The 23,032-nt window shown below is 30.8% G+C and overlaps 1 protein-coding gene and 1 long non-coding RNA gene across 6 annotated transcripts in view; one reads left to right on the plus strand and one right to left on the minus strand.

Moving 5' to 3' along the window:
- Positions 1-14,476: 14,476 nt before the first annotated feature.
- LOC107451319 (uncharacterized) lies at positions 14,477-20,946 on the plus strand. The gene is made up of 2 exons (XR_001585054.2): positions 14,477-14,840; positions 20,511-20,946. It is a non-coding gene; the product is annotated as an uncharacterized lncRNA (long non-coding RNA).
- Positions 20,947-20,986: 40 nt separating this feature from the next.
- LOC107451318 (peptidyl-tRNA hydrolase 2, mitochondrial) overlaps positions 20,987-23,032 on the minus strand; it is a 17,866-nt gene continuing 15,820 nt past the window's right edge. For all 5 annotated transcript variants that reach the window (XM_071181192.1, XM_071181190.1, XM_071181188.1 and 2 more), the window contains exon 6: positions 20,987-21,078. In XM_071181192.1, the coding sequence (XP_071037293.1) occupies positions 21,029-21,078 (50 nt within the window). In that variant the 3' untranslated portion in view covers positions 20,987-21,028. The remainder of the gene's footprint in view (positions 21,079-23,032) is intronic.

Here is a 23,032-nt window from a genome sequence, read left to right on the forward strand (position 1 = left end):
CCTTGAAACTCACAGAAGGACGGGCATGCGCAAATAGGGTATGGGAGNGAATCATATTATTTAACAATGTCTTAAAAATTGCTGATCAATCTACGAGGGTTGTAAATTAAATAGTGGCAACTTAACCTTGAAACTCACAAAAGGGCGCGCATGCGTAAATAGGGTAAGGGAGAGGTGAGGTGGCGCTGTTGTCGATGTGTAGATCCGTCGATTTGCAGCAGTCGATTTGCTTAGAAGGGTAGTTGTTGCGTGGCGTTAAAGTGAGGCGTTTCGTTTCCATCGCTCTAAAGCATGCTGTGAAAAGGCTTAATGACGAAAAAAGACGAGATGCTTGAATCCATCGTGCTACTGTCCTATATGGTAAAGCATTTGCTCCAAAGCTTCCACTAATCCTCGATAGCATTCTGTTGCATTTTTGCCACGGGTAACCTCGATTGTAAGCCACGACCGCTGATCACCTTGTGAAAACATGCTTTAGAGCGATGGAAACGAAACTCCTCACTTTAACGCCACACAACAACTACCCTTCTAAGCAAATCGACTGTTTTTTGCACTCTACACATCGACAACAGCCCCACCTCACAGCTCCCATATCTAATTTGCGCATACCCGTCCTTCTGTGAGTTTAAAGGTTAAGTTGCCACTATTTAATTTACAACCCTCGTATATTTGAATATGTCAGTTTTGGCATATGATACGTCCAGATTTAATTTCCGTAGAAACATTTTGAATTAAAATATTTTAGCGCATAAAGCAAATTAAAACAAATATTTCAATAAACCAATTTCAAACTGCTGGTAAAGATACTCCAAAACTTAATCCGACATACACTACGAAAATAGTGAAATCTAGCTGAAAAACGAAAATACCGTTGATAACTAGAATCACACTCTATCAAAAGCAAAGAATGATCAGAAAGGATAACAACTTTTTAAAGTCTGTTTGCTGTAACCAGAGGTATGTGGAAGGAAATGGAGTGTTCGCAAACCATTTATGCGATCCACGCAGACCCGTACTGCTCTCTACTTGCACAGGTTCAAAATGTAGAAAAAACATAGAAAAATTACAAAACAATGAAAAAAGGGAAAAAGAAAAATAATAATAAAAATAATAAAAATCAGGAAAAAAAGTTCGATAAAGGAAAAAATATTTATAAAAATCCGGAAAATAAAGTATATAATCTTTTCATCAGCTCACACGATTATGAAAAAAGGAGTGCTTTCTAATATTGTATCAATATAGCCAAAGCAAAATATATCAATACAATAGTGTGAGGAGCACTCAAAAAAGAATTTACAAAAAATAAAATAGAACACATAAAGTAAAAATATCACGTTAAAACAGAAATGTAAAATATAAGGAAAAAACAGAATTTAACATAAAACGAAATCTATGAAGCGAATTGCGAATCCAAATGAACATACATGAACAGGACATTTTTCATGAATGATTTAAAATATCTTCGTAACAAGATTGCCAGATTACAAAATATGAAAACAGAAGCGAAAATTGAGGTAAAAGCGTAAATAGAGGTGTTCTGTTTTATGGAGCGTTCTTACTTCATTACTGAAGTGCGTTTATTTGTTAGTAACCAAGGATGGATCCTAAAATAGATATGAGCGAGGTAATGTTATATTGGATAATTTAAAGAAGTTGACAATTAATATTTTTAGAAAATTAACTTTTATTTGAAAAAAATAGAAAAGAGAAAGAATCGTGAATTGCCTGTTTTGTACATAATTTTAGCCATAGATTTGCCCGAAATGGATTTGCACGTGGTAAAAATTATATAAATTAACAAAGAAGTTACTTAGTAAATTTATTTACAATAATATACAATTAACTCAATGATTTTACATAGAATTTAATTACTTAGTTGGGTATCCATTATTTTTTTATCAAATTTTGAAAGAGTTAGTCTATTTGCTTTTTGGATAAATAAACATTACTACATATTCTTTTAATTTATTCATTTGATTAAAAATGGTATTTAAATAGATTTTATTAGAAACATTAGAATTCCAAGCAATTGGTTTATTTATATTAAAATTAAAATAATTTCTTTTATCGTATAAATCAACAAAGCAGATTATCATAGATTCTTTCGTAATATCCAAATCCAAAAAATTTTAATTAATATTATCATCATGATTACGGAGTAAAATTAATTCCTCGGGGCAAATATTATTTAATAAAATAGTATAATCTTGAAAATTAAAGATAATTAAATCATCAATAAGTCTAAAAACAAATTTAGTATTAAGAGTATAATTTTTTTCATAATAATGCAAAAATAAGTTAGCTAAGAGCGACAAAAAATTAGATCCTTGTAGTATTTCATCAATTTGAAGAAAAATATTTTTTCCATTGTAACGATAATTATTAAAAAGACAAAAATTAATTAGAATTTCCCAATAATCAAAGTCGCAATTAAGGATATTTTAAAAATCATAGTAATAATTCAAAAGAACATCTTTTAGTTCAGAAACGGGAACGCTTTTAAAAAGATCCTGGAAATCAAAATTCGCAATAGAATTAATTTTATTATGTTTAATAAATTCTAAAATCGGTTGCTTATTAGTGATAATCCAAGAAAAACCTTCTTTAACAATACTGTTAATAATGTTATTCAAGTAGTTAGAGAAAATGGTACCAGGTTTAGTTAGATAAGCATTAGATCAACGTGTGATTGTTCTAAATTTTATCGGAATTTTATGAAATTTAGGACTGATAATTAAGTAAAGAAATTGTATATGGCTAATTTTAATTTTTAACCTCTTATATAAAGCTAACATTTTCTTAATGGCAATATTATTATTTTAATTACTAAGTTTAAAATGTAAAATTTTAAAATATTTTTTAACTCTGTAGTTCAAAATCACTACAAAAATCACTATTTTGCAGTTCTTAAAGATATTAAAAACGAACTAATTTATATTTATCGTGCAAAGAATACAAAAATAAATTTCTTCTTGATTTTAACTCCTGGCTAATTTTTCTTTTCTAAATTAATTCTCATAAAATTTTCCCATAAAATCAATGGGAGTCTCCTTAAATGTTCATAAGGTCAAATGAATAGAATGATGCAATAAGAAAAGTTTTTGTTTCATTTTCATTATTAAAGTGTTTTTATATTGATTAGATCTATTGTCTCAGATGCAAGCTAAACCGAATTTTTAGAACCCTGATAATTTTATAAAAATGAATGCTATTATTCTATATTAGCAATTTCGAGAAAAATACGCAATCTGGTTTAAATAGTCATTTGCTGACAATATCATTTTATGAATCAGTGTATAGAGCTCTTTTACGTATTTGTAAGTATTGTTTGAAATTTTTCATATGAAATTAATAATCAACTAATGTTTTCCATTAAAATAATTATTTAAATCACAAAGGCTGGTAAAATGTTCATTGTTAATCAGAAAGAAAATATATGACACAGGGTGAATAATTTTTTGTAGGAACCAACTTAAAAAGGCTTGACACTTGAACTAATCAATAAAAGGTTTTATATTTTCAAATTGAATTCGTAACATTCAAAAAAATTTAACACGTAAGTTAAGAGTTTAATAACTTATAGTAAAGTTTAACGTTAAACTATTGTCCGTTTAAAATTTAACTGAATATACTACATACTTAACATTGCAATTGCATTGGGGACGTGTATTCTTATTCGTTCAAACGGCACTTCGATTTGAAGGCTTCTAACTTAACTTAATTTACTGCATACTTAACTTACTTTGCAATTGTACGGCGGGACAATTCTGTTTATTCTTATTCGTTCAAACGGCATTTCAATTTCAAGGCTTTTAAATTTATAAAATTCAAATACTAAAACAATTTAATTTCAACTATTATTATTATTATTAATAATAATAATTAATTGTTCACATCTTTTTGATAACGAATTTTAAATTCTCAAACTAAACATTATTATTCCTTATCTTAAAATATCTTAAACATGATTAAAAATTACTACTTATCGGTTATTAATGAAGCCAAGTTTGATAACAAGTAGAACATTGCCAGGTTCTGAATTACACAGGTCACAGGTAGCCGATAATACAGAGGTGTATCGAATATGACAATATCGTGAATATTAAACCAAGCGATAATTATTGAATGCGATATCATTGTTAGTGTTTCTAAATTTTATTTGGATAACAAAAATATTGACACCAATTTAGAAATTAGATTAATTGCAAAAATATCACGATATATTTTTGACAATATTAAATTTCTACCATTAGTCACCGGTTATAATGTTTAAGTGGGTGACAATTCGAAAAAGCAGTTGCCAACACATGCTCCTTATTAGAAGATCAGAAATTGAATACTAACAACGGATAGATGTCCAAAACGTATATAAAATATGAATTTGAGTACATACATTTAAGACTTAGATCATATGAGTCACAACTCTTATAAAAGAAAAGTTTTTAATTGTAAAATCTTTCTAGGTTTAAAAAAGTTAAATAAAACTGGTTGGTAAACTAAAACCCAATTTAATTACAAATTAAAGGTGTCAAATGAATATTGAGATAGATTTTGACTTTTTAACGTCTGATAACGATAACCACAAAAGATTGAATGAATATAGCTCCAAATATTGCTCGACGATGAAATCGCGTTGTTCTTTCGTCTAGCACTTTTCATATTCTTGAATCTTCCCACTTTCTTATTCTTTTCGTTGGTAACATTTATTTGTACCAAGGGTTCGAAATTCAAATTTTGAGTGAGTTTTGGGACACACAGTATAGGCTAAATAAAGATGCTCATAATGTTTTTATTGATTTCTATTGATCATTTTTTGTAGGGTTATTAGCTAGTAAAGATATCCATTATCCGATATAAGCAATCAATCAATTTCTACTTTTCAAAAAAGAACCAAGCACATAACTGTCTGAGCAAATTCAGCATTAAGTTAAAGAAAACGATTTTGGGCTTATTCTTAGGCGCTACAGCCTGTTACGTGTAAAAGCTGCAGATTTTTTCAGTCTGACTCTATCCAGCACTATGACTCCTTTCATCCCTCTCATAGCACCGTACACCTATGTATTAGTTTGTACAGGATGCTGACGTTAATGTTTTAATGTTTTGCGACCTCCGCGCAAGTGCAGAATAGACTTTAACTTAAATTTTTGACTTTACTTCTTACGCCGGAATACTATCCCTAACCGCCCAGTTGAGATATCGCATTTAGACATTTGCATTATTACGTCGACGTCCACAGTGAATCCACTCCACCTTATCTAATAAATGATTTTACACGCCATTTTTCTTCATTTCTAGAAAAGGAAATCTATTGGAAAAGAAATCTTAAAATCTTTTTTGCTGCATATGCATCGTCACATTTAAATGAACTACATACCCATCTAATACGGGATGCTTTTACAACTTCGACAATGTGAGGTTCACCATTTCTCCTAAAAATTCCAATATTATAAAAAAATCTCATCGATTAGACTAAAGATCTTTCTTATTATTTTGCTTACGAAAATTAACAGCGGGACCTTTTCAGCTTTATTGAGTGTTCAGATCTGTCAAACAAATATCGACTTTTTGAAAATAATTGTTGTTTGCAAAACATGTTCAGGAATAATCTTTTGGTAGTCCATGCAATTAATAATAAGAACAGAAATTATTATCTGCAAAAAGAAGCATTTCTAAAAGTCACGAGTTTGGCAATTCTTAATTCCTAACTTTTATGAGCTTATTCAATTTAAATTATTCGAGGCGTAACGAATGTCCACTTGGATGTCCTAAATGGGGCATATACCTTAAACTGAGAAAGCGTCCATCTTTCATTCGAAGAATCATTTCAGTGTTCTATTCCTGCACCAGACACACACTCGTCATGAGGGTTCAATTGAGAGTATATGACAGAATGAGCGAATGCCGCTGCGATCATTTTTATTATGAAGCCTCTTTGGAGCGAAAACATATTACACGCTGTAAGCTCAATGATTTCTCTATTCAAATAATTTTCGACAAGGTCTTTGCAGCGATGCGGAGAATTAGAATCTAATTTATTTGCTGTGATATCGAGAATGGCATTTTTCAGAGATCTTAACTGAATAGGAATGGTAGCAGCTGTCTCTGTCATCAGTAACATGCACAATGTGGGCTGAAGAAATTCAATAAGGATGCCAAGCAGCCCTAAGATTGTAGTCGAGATTCCAGATAGAACATCTAGAGTCATGTACGAAATGATACAGAAATTCATAAATACAAGGAAAAACACTGGCACATAAAACAGCTTTTGAAAAAGGAGCAAACATTTGTTCACTCTTAGAGCTTTCAACAGTATTTCTTCAAAGGTATTAAACGAAAAATCTTCATCAAGAGCCTCTACCTTATTCTTCAAGTGGCTAAACAATTGTAAGAACTCATAGCAAATAGCTGTGTAAGTTAAGCAGATTAAAGAGTAAAAGACGGACTGGTGTATTGTCTGCATCAATTCCTTCAAACAATACATAAACTCAAGTAATGCATTTTTACTTGCTCGAATGGTAACTGTTATCGGAATATAAATGAAACATACAATTAAAAAAGTGTTTATTATGTACATCATTATTTTATTCTTTGGTATAATGTCTATCTTTAAAGATTTTAATAGCCACAGAAATTCCCCAATGGAAAATTTAATTCTAAACATAATCCACCACAAAATTACAGGAATGGTATTAAGTATGGAATCTATCATTAATGCATAGTCAAATTTTTTTCTCTTACTCATTCTATAGATAAAGAATAATAGATGTGTGTGTAAAAACAGCGCGAAGAACTTTTTCCCTGCATCTCTGAAATAGTAACATATTCCACCCCTCTGCAATTCCTTTACAAATGTTATTCCGGTTAAGTTCAGAAAAAACCACAGAAATCCAAACTGCATTTCAGCACCAAGGATAACATTCCGCTCATTTGAAGGCAATATTCGCACCATTTTAACAGTTTAAAATTTGAGTAAGATCGGTGTGTTTTCACATGATAAAAGTCATTTTCATTTCAGATAACTTTTCAAAGGAAAAATTATTTTTTCCTTTTAAGCTTTACATACGGGTTATAGTTATTATGTCCATAGATAAATATGTACTGAAAATGTTATTACAAATATAAGTTCTGAAGCTCGATTTCTTACATTGAATCAAAATCCATATGGTCTATAAATAATTTAACTTTTACGCGATATTTTCACATAATAAATCATACTAGAGCCAGTGTTAAAACTTTCTCGTCACTGGAATAGACTTTTCGATTACAGGGAGAAAAAGTCAAAAGTCTCAAAAATGTTTTTGTTTGAAAAATCCCTGATTTAAACTTGATAGTTTTTACATATACGCATTAAACCTGACAGAAAAATCTCGTTTCTTATATAATGAAAAGGGGCTAGAGGACTCTGGATTATTCATTTTGCATTCCATAATCTTACTAAACTAAACTTCATTACAGGATGACTTCACCAAAACTTCGTAAAAGAAAGTAAGTTATATAAAAAAAAATTAATTCTATAACTTCTTAAAAAATTCTTTGATTATTCTAGGTAGAGGAATAGATTTTTAAAAGATCAATAGTTCAGCATTTATATGCATTCATTTTTACTTTACTACCATTTCGATTGAAGTTTTTTTGAAGTACTCATAATATGAAGTACTTCAAATATTTCGCGTTTGTACTGTTTTTGAACTTGTACCCTATTACTTCATCAACTTCAATCGAAGTACTTATTTGTAGCAACAAAATTCAATCTCTTGAAAGCAATTTGCATCATATACGACCACCAAACTCCTAATCGACAACTGCATTATACAGAAACGCAACAACACACTAAAAGAGAGGTTATCTTTTATATATTACGCTCTTCGCTAAACAAATTTTGACTGACATTATTAAAGACGTTAGTAAAGTATTCACGCAAGAAATAACATTTGACTAAATTTTTATTTTTAAAGTGTGTTTTTATTGATTAAATCGATTGTCTCATACCTTCGTGACAAGTTAAGTAAACTATAGATTATGTGATCAATATCATCCGCTATACAGAATGCTCAGAAGTATGAAGAAGCTGGTTTGTCCATTAGCTTTTGCTGTCATTTAACATTAAAAGCTTTTGTAAATATGTTTTAAAGATACTTTAAGTATTTTTTATGCGAAACTGATATTCTCTTGTCAATCAATTATAAAATATTTCCATTTTTAAAGAACGATCTCGATAAGTAAATATTTACACTTCAGATACACATTGTTCTAATGCTTACTTTTAATCAGGCGGCAGAGTGTTATAAAACAACTGCTGAGACGAAACTAGGAAATTTCTTCCAGAAACTAATTAATAAAATGTTACAAACAATACACAAAGAATAATAATAATAATTATCGACATTTTATCGAATGATCGGATTTTCACGCACTAAAATGTAATTTTAATGATTTCAAGGGTAGACCGCAAATATCCAAATTAATAACATCAGGCGATATTTTTTTAAGTTACAAAGTAATCTTCTCTGAATAAACATATTAGTAATTTATGTATTTTATTTTATCATATTTTCCTATTCAAAATATGCCAAAATCTGGAAAATATGGTCTCAATTATCAATTCAAGGAAGAGGTAAAAAGTTAGAGCACCTTTAAAAAAAAAGTCTAAAGTTAGAGCTCTAATACTGCCGAAACCCTGAATATACCTGTGCAGTATCCTTCTCTAAATTATGCTAATTGCATATCAACTCGACAAGAGCTTAGGTTGATCTTTGTATATGATCAAACAAGCCTGCGTAGCATATGTATGAGTAACAATAAATAAATAAACTTTTTGCGTCTTTCCTTATAACTTCAATACTGTTTAAGGCAGGGATTTCCAAAGTGTGTGCCATGACACTCTGGGATATCGCGAAATTGGTGCTTCAAATCAAATATTAATCCTTTAATAGTAATATCTACTCAAAGTATAAAAGTGAGAAGGTACAATTGATAGAGTTTTGGACGTATGCAAGATATGAGAATCGTAGTGAAAGAATTATAACGATTCTCACTTCAAATCACTACAAAATTGGGTTTTAAGCAGTTGTCGTTAAGAGCTCTAAAATAAATATCGAAAGAAATATGCAAATAGCTATATCAAGATTTATTCGAAAAGTTATGTAATGAGTCGCAACCTTTAATTTATTTCTGTTTTGTTTTATTTGTTGTTACACGTACATATACAGACTCGCGTACTCAATAAAAACCTTTGTAAAATTGTTGAACATGTGGGGAGAGTAGATATCGACAATGTCAACCTTCATCTATGAAAAGGTACCCCAACATATAATCAAGTTATCATGTCTTATATACTAGTGAATTGTAGTTGTAATTTTGTAATGGTACATACGCTACAAACAGACATACCCTCCAACTCAGGCCCTTCCCCNATAGCTGTGATAGAATTCGATACATGGATACCACTAGTTGCTGTATTTGTGACAGACCGGGAGAGCTGGATTAAGGTCACCGGGTTTTGAACCGGGTCCATGAGAGCTGTATTAAAATCATGGTCGTAGTCGCTCCTGTGCTGCCTTTAGCAGTCGGGTGTATGCAGGTTGACGTTGTGTGTGATCGAGACAAGACAGAGTAGCAAAAGTGCGAGGAAGTGACTAATGTCGCAGTCACAAGTAACAAGTCAACTGTTCAATGTGAACCATCCATCGAAGTAGGCGTTACTGCCAATGTAGGCGTGTTCACATCACGTCCGAAGGTCACCAATGTGGGGAGAGTAGGTATCGACAATGTCAACCTTCATCTATGAAAAAGTACCCCAACATAGAATCGAGTTATCATGTCTTATATACTACTGAATTGTAGTTGTAATTTTGTAGTGGTAGATACGCTACAAACAGATAACACAATACTACATCCAGGGTTAAGAAAGGATTCAAACTCACTACCTCCACACTTTAGAGGGCTTGGCTGAAAAATATTGCTCCCACGGAGGCCCACCATCTCAACAAATTCACAATATTATTCAAATATCATATTAATTACGATTAGAAGACTTGAAGGGTTTTCAGTAGGAGTTGCATAACTATAATTACATTTTACCAATTACTTCCATAGTTTCTGTTTTATAGTCTTACACACATAAAACATGCTTTATAATGGTACACCAGCTCACCATATCTGACTAAAACTATCTGAATATCCATTATAATATCATGGTGCAGGAAGTTTTTCCTAGTTCGGTTCTTGTGGTTTGAAACACGAACTCTAAAATGTACGTGGACATTATGGACAGTACTACTCGCCCAACTATATGGCAATATTTCGAGGAAGCTACTAAGAAAATAATTGCTCCATTCAAACATCGAGACTTGCACAATCACGGTTTGAGAAAATGAGTGTTTAATAACTGAACTGGCCTTCTCAGTTTTTCAACTAAATCAAACAAAAACAACATAGTTTGCTTTCTCACCGTAGGCAGTTACTGCATCTCTGAACCAATCAAGTTCTCATATTTCATCGACGACGATGGAAGTGCAGCAACCGCATTCGATAAGAATGCTCCATTAGTGACGAATTAAAAAACAGAATACGTAACTAGCCAAATAGACCACTATCATTGCCAGATACATGTGGCTCAGGGGATAAAGTGCTCGTCTTCTAATGAGGTAACCGGATTTGAATCCCAGCGGTAGCTGGTCGATATTTATACGGTATTTATGATTAACGGTAGCTGGTCGATACCACAGTGCTGACATTAAATACCCTCAATGGTTGATAGATCATGGGTTAGAGTCCCCTTGAAGTCAGGCTAACCGTGGGAGGTTTTCGTAATTTTCCTCTCCATGTGACACAAATGCGGGTTAGTTCCATCAATAAGTCCACCACGACGGTAAATTTCTCCCAATACTTAATCAGGAGTTCCCTTATCTTCAGGATTGGGTTCAAAATTACAAGGCTACGGAGTTACACATTGGTAATCGTAAACTCAAAATTTAGTCGGCTGATCAACGACGGTTATAAAATAAAATAAATCACCATTGCCAACAATTACGTCACCTTTGGTGGACACCTGGAAGTCAATTCTTATGGTCACCTATTAAAAATTGTTGGAAAGTCCTTCCAAACGTGTGCAGACTGTCATCCAATGCAAAAGAAGGACCAGAATCTTATTACTACATCCCTCAGGTTAAGATTCTCCGAATCTGTTCCACTGTGTGTCCGGATAATTTGAACAAAGAGAATATAAAGTAAATATTATATCGTAGATAAATATTTTTGACGACGATGTCTTCTGGCAATTTTAAATCTGGTAAAGGAACCTTAAGTTGGAAAAGTTTGCAAACTACAAACCCCTGGTTTAAGAGACAAAGAGAATTTTTAAAAAAAAATACTCGCCCACAATTAAAATACTCGCTTATTAAAAGACTAAAGCATGCAAAAAATAATTTTAAATTATTATTTTGATTACCTAATTATATACTACGCAATATATTTGAAATATATTTCTGGTCTAATATATATCTGGTCTACGCAATATACACTGAGTGGCCAAATTATTATGACCGCCTCAGAGTTTTATGCAAATGAGTTATTGCGTCACAGCGCTGCCGCTAGAGGGCAAGATAACTATAACACGGGAATGATGGACAAGTGAGTCATTAGTTATACTGTGTTGCATGCTCAGATATAGGAAAGAAAAGTGATTTGACTGAATTTCAACGTGGAATGATTGTGGGTGCGAGATGTGTCGGAACGAGTATCAGCAAATCGGCTGCACTTGTGAAGTGTTCTGGAGCATCAGTTGTTAATGTGTACAAAGAATGGACAATCAAGCAAAAAACCGGGTCTCAACGTCAGACCTGTGGTCGTCACAGGGTACTGAATGCTCGATCAGAGAGAAGGCTGGCCAAATTTGGACAGCGCAACAGGAGAGCAACAGTGCGACAAATTGCAAGTGATCTTAATCAAGGAGCAACTGTGAACGACTCTGAACGAACTGTTTGACGCACATTGCACCGTATAGGGTATGGAAGCAGACGACCTGTTCATAAGCCTCTACTGTCTGCTTTAAATAAGCGCAGACGTCTCCAATTTGCAAAGGAGCACAAACATTGGACAGTAGATGACTGGAAAAGGGACATATGGTCCGATGAAACACGATTTCAAATGCATCGTGCAGATGGCCGGATGAGAATATGGAGAAAACAGCACGAAAGCATGGACCCCAACTGCATTGCCACGACACTTCAAGCTGGTGGTGGCAACGTTATGGTATGGGGAATGTTCTCTTGGTATTGTATGGGTCCTTTAATTCCTGTACCNAAGAGAATATAAAGTAAATATTATACCGTAGATAAATATTTTTGACGACGATGTCTTCTGGCAATTTTAAATCTAGTAAAGGAACCTTAAGTTGGAAAAGTTTGCAAACTACAAACCCCTGGTTTAAGAAACAAAGAGAATTTTAAAAAAAAAAAAAACGCTCGCCCACAGTTAAAATACTCGCTTATTAAAAGACTAAAGCATGCAAAAAATAATTTTAAATTATTATTTTTATTACATAATTATATACCACGCAATATATTAGAAATATATATCTGGTCTACGCAATATACACTGAGTGGACAAATTATTATGACCGCCTCAGAGTTTTATGCAAATGAGTTATTGCGTCACAGCGCTGCCGCTCGGGAATGCTGGACAAGTGAGTCATTAGTTATACTGTGTTGCATGCTCAGATATAGGAAAGAAAAGTGATTTGACTGAATTTCAATGTGGAATGATTGTGGGTGCGAGATGTGTCGGAACGAGTATCAGCAAAACGGCTGCAGTTGTGAAGTGTTCTAGAGCAGCAGTTGTTAATGTGTACAAAGAATGGACAATCAAGCAAAAAACCGGGTCTCAACGTCAGACCTGTGGTCGTCACAGGATACTGAATGCTCGATCAGAGAGAAGGCTGGCCAAATTTGGACAACGCAACAGGAGAGCAACAGTGCGACAAATTGCAAGTGATCTTAATCAAGGAGAAACTGTGAACGACTCTGAACGGACTGTTTGACGCACATTGCACCGTATAGGGTATGGAAGCAGACGACCTGTTCATAAGCCTCTACTGTCTGCTTTAAATAAGCGCAGACGTCTCCAATTTGCAAAGAAGCACAAACATTGTACAGTAGATGACTGGAAAAGGGTCATGTGGTCCGATGAAACACGATTTAAAATGCATCGCGCAGATGGCAGGATGAGAATATGGAGAAAACAGCACGAAAGCATGGCCCTAACTGCATTGCCACGACACTTCAAGCTGGTGGTGGCAACGTTATGGTATGGGGAATGTTCTCTTGGTATTGTATGGGTCCTTTAATTCCTATACCACAACGCCTTAATGCCCAAAGGTATTTAAGTATCATCGCAGATCAAGTACATCCGTTTATGTCAATGGTGTACTCTGGCGGGGATGGATACTTCCAGCAGGACAACACTACTTGTCATAAAGCTTACATTGTCCTCAGATGGTTTGAAGAGCATGACGGATAATTTAACTTGCTTCGTTGGCCAGCACAATCCCCAGATCTCAATCCAATTAAGAATTTGTGGGATGAAATTGAACGGGCGCTCAGACAGATGGATCCAGTACCATCAAATTTGCAGGAATTGGCAAGTGCAGTTCAGCGAGCATGGTCTGGCATGCCTTCTACTACCTACCAACATCTCATAGAATCCATGTCCAGACGAATTAAGGCAGTAATACGCGCAAAAGGTGGCCCAACAGCGTACTGAAGGGGTGGTCATAATAATTTGGCCACTCAGTGTATATCTGGTCTAATACTTTCTGGGCAATAAACCTTCAAAAAAAGTCCCAATTTTAAATTTTTGTTTCCCGAGAATTATATTATTTATCATAGCGTAACAAAAAACAAGTAAAATTTAATGATAGTGACACACATTACAGTGCACATGTTAATGTATGAAATAATATGAAAAGTAATTATAACTATTGGATAATTATGTAAAAAAAAAATCATTTTCGATCCGGCTTTGAAAGATTGTTGCTAACGAGGGTGAATACATTATAGATCTTGATAACAAATATAAAATGCACCAAAACGACATTACTTTCCAGTCCCCCTAATATTTTGACGGTCAAAATTCTGAATTTGTTGAGAATGGAGAATGTTTTTTCAGAATATGTACATTTTCAAACCTGATCTCGTAACTTCAAATATTTTTTGCTTCAATTAATTTGCATATGTTTTTTAAGCATCCCCTGAATCATCGTGCAAGGGGAAATACTATCATTAGATCAAAAGCTATTCAAGTTGCTCCTGATTTTTTACTAAGTGTACTAGTGTGGTAGTGAGAGACTAAAGAAAGTAAGAAAATGTACAGCTTTTCACCCCTCCCCAACAAAAAAATAATAATCTTAACTCCATAATTAGTTTTGTAGGAGAGTCGTAATCTATAGTTAAAGAACCTTTCTTTAAAGAGAATCGGAAAGAAAGCAATTAATAGTTTGCGACCTCTAATTTACTGCGTTTAATAACAGGTTTCCGTTTCCAATTTAGAGGTCAACTTACTTAATTTTGAAAACTACGTGACGTAAATATTTGTGAAGTTCAAAAAAGTTTTTTTTTTCTTCTTTTACATCAAATGGATAACTAATAATTCAAGGTCAAACCGAAAGTATGGGGAAGCGAGTATACAAGAATGGAAATTAGTTTAGAACTAGTCTCAGGTGAGGAACATGAGGTCAATGCCTCATTATCTAACAAACCCTCTAAGGGTTCATATATAAAAGGAACTTTTGGTTTGGGTACAAGTTCAATGAAATTCGCCTTGATATAAGTTGACACTCAAAAGTAAGTACCCTAAATTTACTTTGATATCACGGAAGTTAATCATTTTTGTATGCAAATAGTTTTAATTAAAAATAAACTTTATACATTTTCTACAAAAAAAGTACATAATTAAATTTTTACAGAGTAGAACGCAGAATTTATTTTTTTCCTTCTGAATTACATTAACGAAATTCCTCGTATTAGTTTAAGTATGTATGGAAATTAGTTGTTAAAGATAGACATTCTCAAACCTACAAAAAAATATATTTAATTTTGTTATCGTACGAAAATTTTCAGGAATGTTAAGTTATCCTAAAAAAAATCATAAAAATTAATAAAAAAACTTTTTATTTCATTTTTTTAGACTTTATAGATTCCTAAAATATTAGATAAAGAATCTATCTATATTAAATAATCAAAGAAGGTGATTTGGAGAAATCGTAATTAAAATATATATTATCAAAATAGACAATAAAAGGTAAATAAAAAATGATTATTTCATTCAATTGTTCTTTTAAAAATAAAATAATTCCATTTCGATTATTTCCCACAAACTTTCTAAATATAATAGAATCCACATCGAATAAAATGTAATATTTAGTTCTTGATTTACCACAACATTTTAAGATAAAAATCTTAGTTGGACAAATTAAAATTGCTAAGATTTATATAAAAAATAAAACAATCTAGCTCAGGAAAAGGCGTTACAATCTAGAAATTCCTGAAATGAAACAGGAATTATTTCGATTTTTCATGGACGGATACAGGAGTCGATTAAAAGAAACTGGATCCCTGGGAATATTGATCAAAGAGATCCATTATTATCACTGACCAAAAAATTTTTATTGCTTTCATTTTAATCGAATTTTTTTTTTTTTTTTTTTAAATTTGCAAGTCTACAAAGTTGTTAGGATATATAAATTTCACCAACTTAAAGTTTCAGAAGAAGAACTTAAAACAAATTATAATCTTCAACTCATTTAAAAAAAAATTTCTCCTTATTCTGATTTTTAATAAACAACAGGATTATTAAAATGTTTTTGATTTACATATGGAAGAAAACACATAACTCATTAAAAAATGCTTCTTTATATAAGTGATAGAATGTTTTAATTGATTTCATATTAATGGCCAACAATAATTGAGGTATATTAAATAGAAATATCTTGTTGGGCTAAGAGTAATACTAAAAAATTATTCATTCTGTTTAATTTTCATTTTGACAACTGTAGAAATGAGAATTACGCATTTTCTTTCACTCAAAATGTGAATAATTTTAATGCTGCATGGATAAAAAACGACAAAAATAACAAACTTTCTAAATTTTGTGTATATATCTTCACAATTTATATCAAAAACACAGAGATTCAGAAAAGTGAAAAAGAGCAACAAATATTAACTTTAAACACTAATTTACTTCTCAAATTCACTAAAATTTAATTCAGAACTATTCGAGTCTTTGAATAAGTTGTTTGATATTATATTGAAAGAATTTTATGTTTGGAAAAAAAAATTGGATTTTTTTTTAAAATATTAAATCTAACTGTTGATTATTTCAAAGGAATCAAGTTTTATACATCATGTTAGTTATTATATACAGTACAGATCCTATNCCCGCATTTTTTTTAAAAAAATGTTTTTTTCCTCATAAGATTTTAGGATTTTTCTTTCTTTTTTGAAAGATGTTTACCTTACCATCATTTTGGAAATAATCATTAGTGTATTACTTCATCGTTTTTTCTTCTTTTTAAGATTATTTCCAAATATATATATATATATTTTTAGTGGGGTTTAACAATAAAAAAAACGGCTTTTTGTAGCGATTCAGAAAACCGGAAAAATCAGTTATCCAGAATAGCGATGGTCCCGATCGTTCCGGATAATCGGTTCCCTACTGTATTTTAAATCATGTGAGACTTAGATGGCTTATAAGCCAATTTATATGTTTTCTGAAAAATATTAAAGTGGAGAAAAAATTTCTTCATCCGAAACAGTTTCTGAAGAAATAAAAACAAAAATATATTTATAGTGAAATATTACACAATGTAAGTCTCGTAGCATCCAGATCTAATTTTTTAAAAATGAAGGTTTTTTTTGCTGAATTCTGTCTTACAAAAGGATCTTTCTATAAGGAATGAAAAACACTTGACTGGTGAAAAATCACTTCCTCAACAGCTTTAACTAAACTCCCGAATAGAGTGGTCCCGATTCAATCCATATGATAATTAAAATATATTTCCAATTGATTAAAAATGTACTAAAACAAAACATTAGTAACATCACATCAAATTTAATAAATATTAATAAAACATAAACTTTATTATTAAATATAGATTTTTTAAAAATATAATATGTCTACACTTTAGAACAATCTGGTGCTTTTTTTTTTCTTTTGTAACTTAAAAATTCTCCTACGAAATCTCAACAAGAATGAGAGTCAATAAGTCTTAATTTAAAGTTTTCTTTTTTTTTAAATCAAACTATGTACTAATAGAGTGTGTTACTCAATAAATTACAGTCCCCTCCCCTATCAAACAAAAAATGTCTTGAGTTATGGATTATAGAAATAAGATAGTTTTTATTCGTCAAAAACATATAAATATTATGGAGAGGAGAAAGAGAAACAAACAGTTCGGGGGAGGTCAACGTTTTTAGCAAAAAATGCCAGTATGTGAAGAAGAAAAAAATTTTTGCGAGCTACATTTAACTTTTCCAATATGCTAAGAAAATGTTATTTGTAAGCTAATAATTAAAGCTTCCAAAAATAAAATTTATTTTCCATGAAAGTTAGAGTAGTGAAGATCGAAAAAATTATAGAATAAATAAAACAAACTTTGGTTTCATAATTAACAAACATCTTTAAATGCTGGATCAGTTAGGTTATACATAAAAATGGGTGTTGCTCGAATTCAAAACACTTCCACAGTAATCTAAGTGCATCTATTTTAATTTAAAATCAACATTTTTAAAGATGAAACTACTCACCAGCCTTAAATATTTGATTGCCAATGGCGAATGAAAATTTCGTGCCCTGAGTAAAATTGTGTAAATTTAGAAAACTGCTTGCGAAAAATTTCGAAACTTTAATTACTTGAAGATAGAAAAAATTCCTTATTTTTGCTTTTCAAAGTAGCATGATAAAGTAAGTGAATAATACAAAACAGGTGAATAAAGACTACAAGTAGTGTCGTTACTGAATTTGACTAAGTTCACAAAGATGTTATTCTTTAAATTTTCAAAAAGTCTTCACGTGTCACTGTTAATACTCAGCTCATCACATCGTTGCATATGTGCTGTGGTCATCTATGATAACCTATTATAACCGGCATTGAACAGCTGACCCAATTTTGAGTTTATGACTACTAATGTTCTACTCTGTAGCCTTGTAATTTTGAACTCAATCCAGATGAAAAGGGGACTCCTGCATCAAATATTAGGAAAAATTTACCATCGTGTGGACTTTTTTGATGGAACTAACTGGCATTTATTTAAGCTACATCAATTCATTGAGAAGCGAACACTCTATCCCCTGAGCCAAAACAGTGCTTCACCCTTGATATGTTATTTTACATCGGTCATTGAACAGCTGCCAGAATATCCAGTTTTCAAGTCCGTATCCTTGTAATTTGGAACCCAATGCAGAAGACAAGGGAACACCTGGATCAAGTATTGGGAGAAATTTGCCTTCGTGGAGGACTTTTTGATGAAACTAACTTGCATTTGCGTTACCGTAAAGTGGAAAATCACGAAAACCTTTCATGGTTAGCCTAACGGCAAAGAGACTCTAACCCTTGATCTGTCTGCTACTGATGATATTTTACATCAGCACTGTGGTCGGTGAGAGCCGAGTGCGGAACTTGAACCCGGTACACCGCATCGTGATCCAAGAGCTCTATCCCCTGAGCCACCATGGTTACACCTATAATATTGTTATTCCTGTTCTGCACTTTTAATGTCAAATTAAATTAATTCATTACATATGTAATAACACTGGCAATTTTTATGCCAGATAATACTAAATTAATGAAAGAAAATAATGACCTAAAATTTGTTTATTGTGAAATGGCACTTTTTAATCTTTTTTCAACCCCTCTTGTTAAAATAAAAGTATATTACTGTTAACTAAATAAATTTCCTCTCCCAATATATTTCACTAAATAAATTCAATATGAAGAAAACTTATATTTTCCTTAGGCATCATTAATAAATAATAATTATTTTTGAACACAATACATTAACTTCATTTTGGACAAAATGCATGATTAGAATTTATGTTCAAAATTTTACATCGAGGATTGATCCACATAGGAAATATTTCTCAAAGAGAGTTTTACATAGATTTTTGCAAACAATAAAAGGAAATAAAACACAAAAACTATACATTAATAACTAAAAATTTTAATTGAATGCAAAATTTTTCTTCCCCGATAGACCCAAATCTATGAATGTTTACCATTGTGTTTACTAAATTTTTTAACACCTAATTTTGAAAAATAAAAGATATTAAATGTATTTTAAATGGTAAAAAAAAAATTCAATGGTTAAAAAATATTCAGTGTTTCTGTTTAAAGCTTGGCCAAAGAATACCTAAAGAGGCCTTTCACTATAGCGGGGTTCGACTGTATATTACTGTTAACTAAATAAATTTCCTCTCCCAATATATTTCACTAAATAAATTCAATATGAAGAAAACTAATATTTTCCTTAGACATTATCAATAAATAATCATTATTTTTGAAGACAACTTCATTTTAGATTCATTTTTAACTTCATTTTGGACAAAATGCATGTTCAGAATTTATGCTCGATCAGCATAGCAGTCAGGATAAAATAAAGAAAAAAATGTATTAAAACTTACAACATAATAAAAAATTTTACATCGAGGATTGATCCATATAAGAAATAGTCCTCAAAGAGAGTTTTTACATAGATTTTTGCAAACAATAAAAGGAGATAACACACAAAAACTATATATTAATAACTACAAATTTTCATTGAATGCAAAATTCTCCTTTCCCGATAGACCCAAATCTACTTGAATATGAATGTATACCATTATTTTTTCTAAATTTTTTAACTCCTAATTTTGAAAAATAAAAGATATTAAATGTATTTTAAATAGTAAAAAAAATTTAATGGTTAAAAAATATTCAGACTGATGAAATATAAACAGTTTTTAATAATTTAAAATAAATAAAATCTAAATAAAATGTCTATTTTATTATTAAATATTATATTTATTCGAATTTTAGAACACAATACTCCAATAAAAATATACATCATTTGGTATTTTTCAAACAATTTCCCAATTATAGGAAATTTAATATTTTTAACAACCAGGAAATATTCTCTTTTACTAAACCATGAGAAACTTGCAAATTCCAGTAGTCCACTTGAAAATTTAGCAAAGTTAGCTATGCAAAACTTATGCAGGCCAAACACTGAGAGAATTGAGGATGATACAGAAATTTAAAACCCATAGGTTAGTATTATCACGTGCACATCTCGCTCCCTTAATGAGTGAATACTATTGTGAATGTGTGGGAATTGAACTATATGTACCTTCCGTACCCCTCTTGCTCTTTCAGTGTGCAGCTGGTCTTTTTTTAAGAACATACATTTGACTTTTATTTGCTGATAAATGATGAAAATCAAATTAACTTTCTTACAAATACTATTTTCTGTTTTTAGAATGAAGTTCTTAGAAATACTTGTAGTAGCACTAAGCTTTTTGCTCCTGGTGAGTGCACAAGAAGTAGAAGTGAATGGTGCACCATCCAGACCACCTCTCATTAGTAGGTGCTGCCTGTATGGTTGGTACGACTGCTGTGGTTATCTATTTGGATACAGATATGGGGTACTTCCTCCTCAATACCCCCAATATCCTCCAGTTCCAATGGGGAACCCATTAATAACTAATTACATCTCATAAAAAAGAGCAACTGAGTGAAACGTCTTAAATTTATGTGCTTTTCGTTGTAGTCAAGTGCCAGAGCTTTTATTGTAATGCACTCATTACTAGTGTAAACATATCCATTATTTATTGCATTGTTCCTCATATGCTTGTGATGTAAAATTCAAACGCATCAAATGTAAGTTGTTCAAAATAAAAAGTAGCTTTTGTTTATATGTTCCTTTAAAAAATTTAAATAAATAGACACTAAAAATAAAAACAAATAAATAATTTATTTACATTTGTTTAGACACTATCATAGAAGTTTCAAGTGGCCTGTGACTTTGTCAATAAGCTTTTCAGGACCTGAAAGAAAAAAAACAATTATAAGATTACAGGTAAAACAATATTAATTTTTAAGTGGAGGCAAATTATTATTTTTTTAAAATTTATTTTTATTTAGTATTATTAATTTTTCTGCAATCACATTTTTTAAAAAAGAATCAATTTACAACAAAACTTGTCCTTCAATAGATATCCTCAGTATCTACATAGCATTAGGTAGAGTAATAGACAATTTTCGATATGTCTTGTAGGTGATTCATGAATTTAAAGAAAACTTTTGAAACTTTACAGATCTAAGACTAAATAAATGATCAAAGAATCTTTAATTTTGTTAAAAATGTATTTAGGAAACTTATTTATTAAAAATAGAAGTTAAAATTTTTAAAAATAATATATTACTAATCCATTATTTTAGACACAGTTCTTTTTTTTTTATTTATTTATTTATAATGAGATGCAATGGCTTTATTATTAGTATTTATTCATTTATTTTGCTGTGGTGCCGTACTCAATAAAATTTACATTTAGTTACTTAAATTAATTAAAACATGTTTTTTTTGTTTTGTTTTTGTTCTTAAGAGAGAGAAAAACGCCCTTCTTGTATTTTAAGAAATAAATGATATGATCAACTTAACTCTAACATGTTTTGGTGTATCTCTTTTAGCATACTTTCAGTGCAGAAGTTATTTACAGCTCAACCCATAATATAACAGAATATTGAGACAAATTATTACAGAATTAGTGACATTTTAATGAAGTTTATTCTTTTTCAGCATTATAAAAGTATTATTGAAATAAACAAAGACTAGTTAATAGCTCAAGAACATTCCATATTAAATTGAAAAATTAATTAAATAACATATCCAACACATAAAAATAAAATTTAAATTTAATGATAATTACTTTCTCATTCCATAGCAAAATAAATAAGAAAACATTAACTTAAAATTAATTAATCATTAATAAAATACTATTTTAAACTAAATATCAAAACAAAAAAATAAATAATTTCTATAAAAAACTTAATTTATAAATTTATTATTATTAACGTGCACATCGGAAATGATTTATAACACAAACAATTTTACACATGATTTTTTCTCAAATACCTCTGGAATAGAACTGAGTAAAATAAGAAACAGCAGTAATAGATGCTTACAGACTAAGATCAAATTTCCCTGATTTTAATTTATTCATGTAAAGTGAGTGGGGAAAAAAAAACATCACGCTGAATAATGGTCAGATTTTTCGAAACAAAATGCCAATCTTAATGGCTAATGCCAATCTAATAAAATAATTGATAATATATTTGATAATAAAATAAGTGTTAATAGTAATTCCTTCAGTTAGGATCGAGCAACCTTTTTCAGTCAAATACCACTTGCGCCACAACTGGACTATCAAGTCAGGTTGGCAGCAAATATCATAATTTTTATGTAAACATTATTGTTCTAAGAATTTTTTTTTCTTCCGTAAACTTAGTAAGGTATTTGCAGAAAATTACTTTTAATTATTAGAATTCATTCAAAAAAGAAAAAACATGCTTTTTTATCAATAACTGATTTATCAACAAAAAAAAATATGTACATATATATCTGTATATAAATATTGAGGAAGAAAAATATAAATTCCGACAAAAAATTTTTTTTTTAAATGGTCACAAAACGAAAGTGTTAAAAAAAATACAGATGTGTTTTAATGAGTAACAAAAAAGTAAATTAAATATTTTAAAGAAAATTTACAGAGTTAAAACAAAAACCAAAGATTAAAACAAAACCATAATAGTACAAAATTAAATTCCTTATTAAGTAACAATTTCAGACTTCAGATATTATTTCCATTATTTAAAATTTTAGAGGTTTTATGGAATTTTAAATAGGAAATGTTTTCTTTCTGAAAAATCACCTAAGCTAAAAAAATTTTAAAACAATATTACAAACAGTGAGCAGCAGTGTTTTCATCATAGAAAAAAAAT

This window comes from Parasteatoda tepidariorum, chromosome 5 (assembly GCF_043381705.1).
Source record: "Parasteatoda tepidariorum isolate YZ-2023 chromosome 5, CAS_Ptep_4.0, whole genome shotgun sequence".
NCBI classification, from domain to species: domain Eukaryota; kingdom Metazoa; phylum Arthropoda; class Arachnida; order Araneae; family Theridiidae; genus Parasteatoda; species Parasteatoda tepidariorum.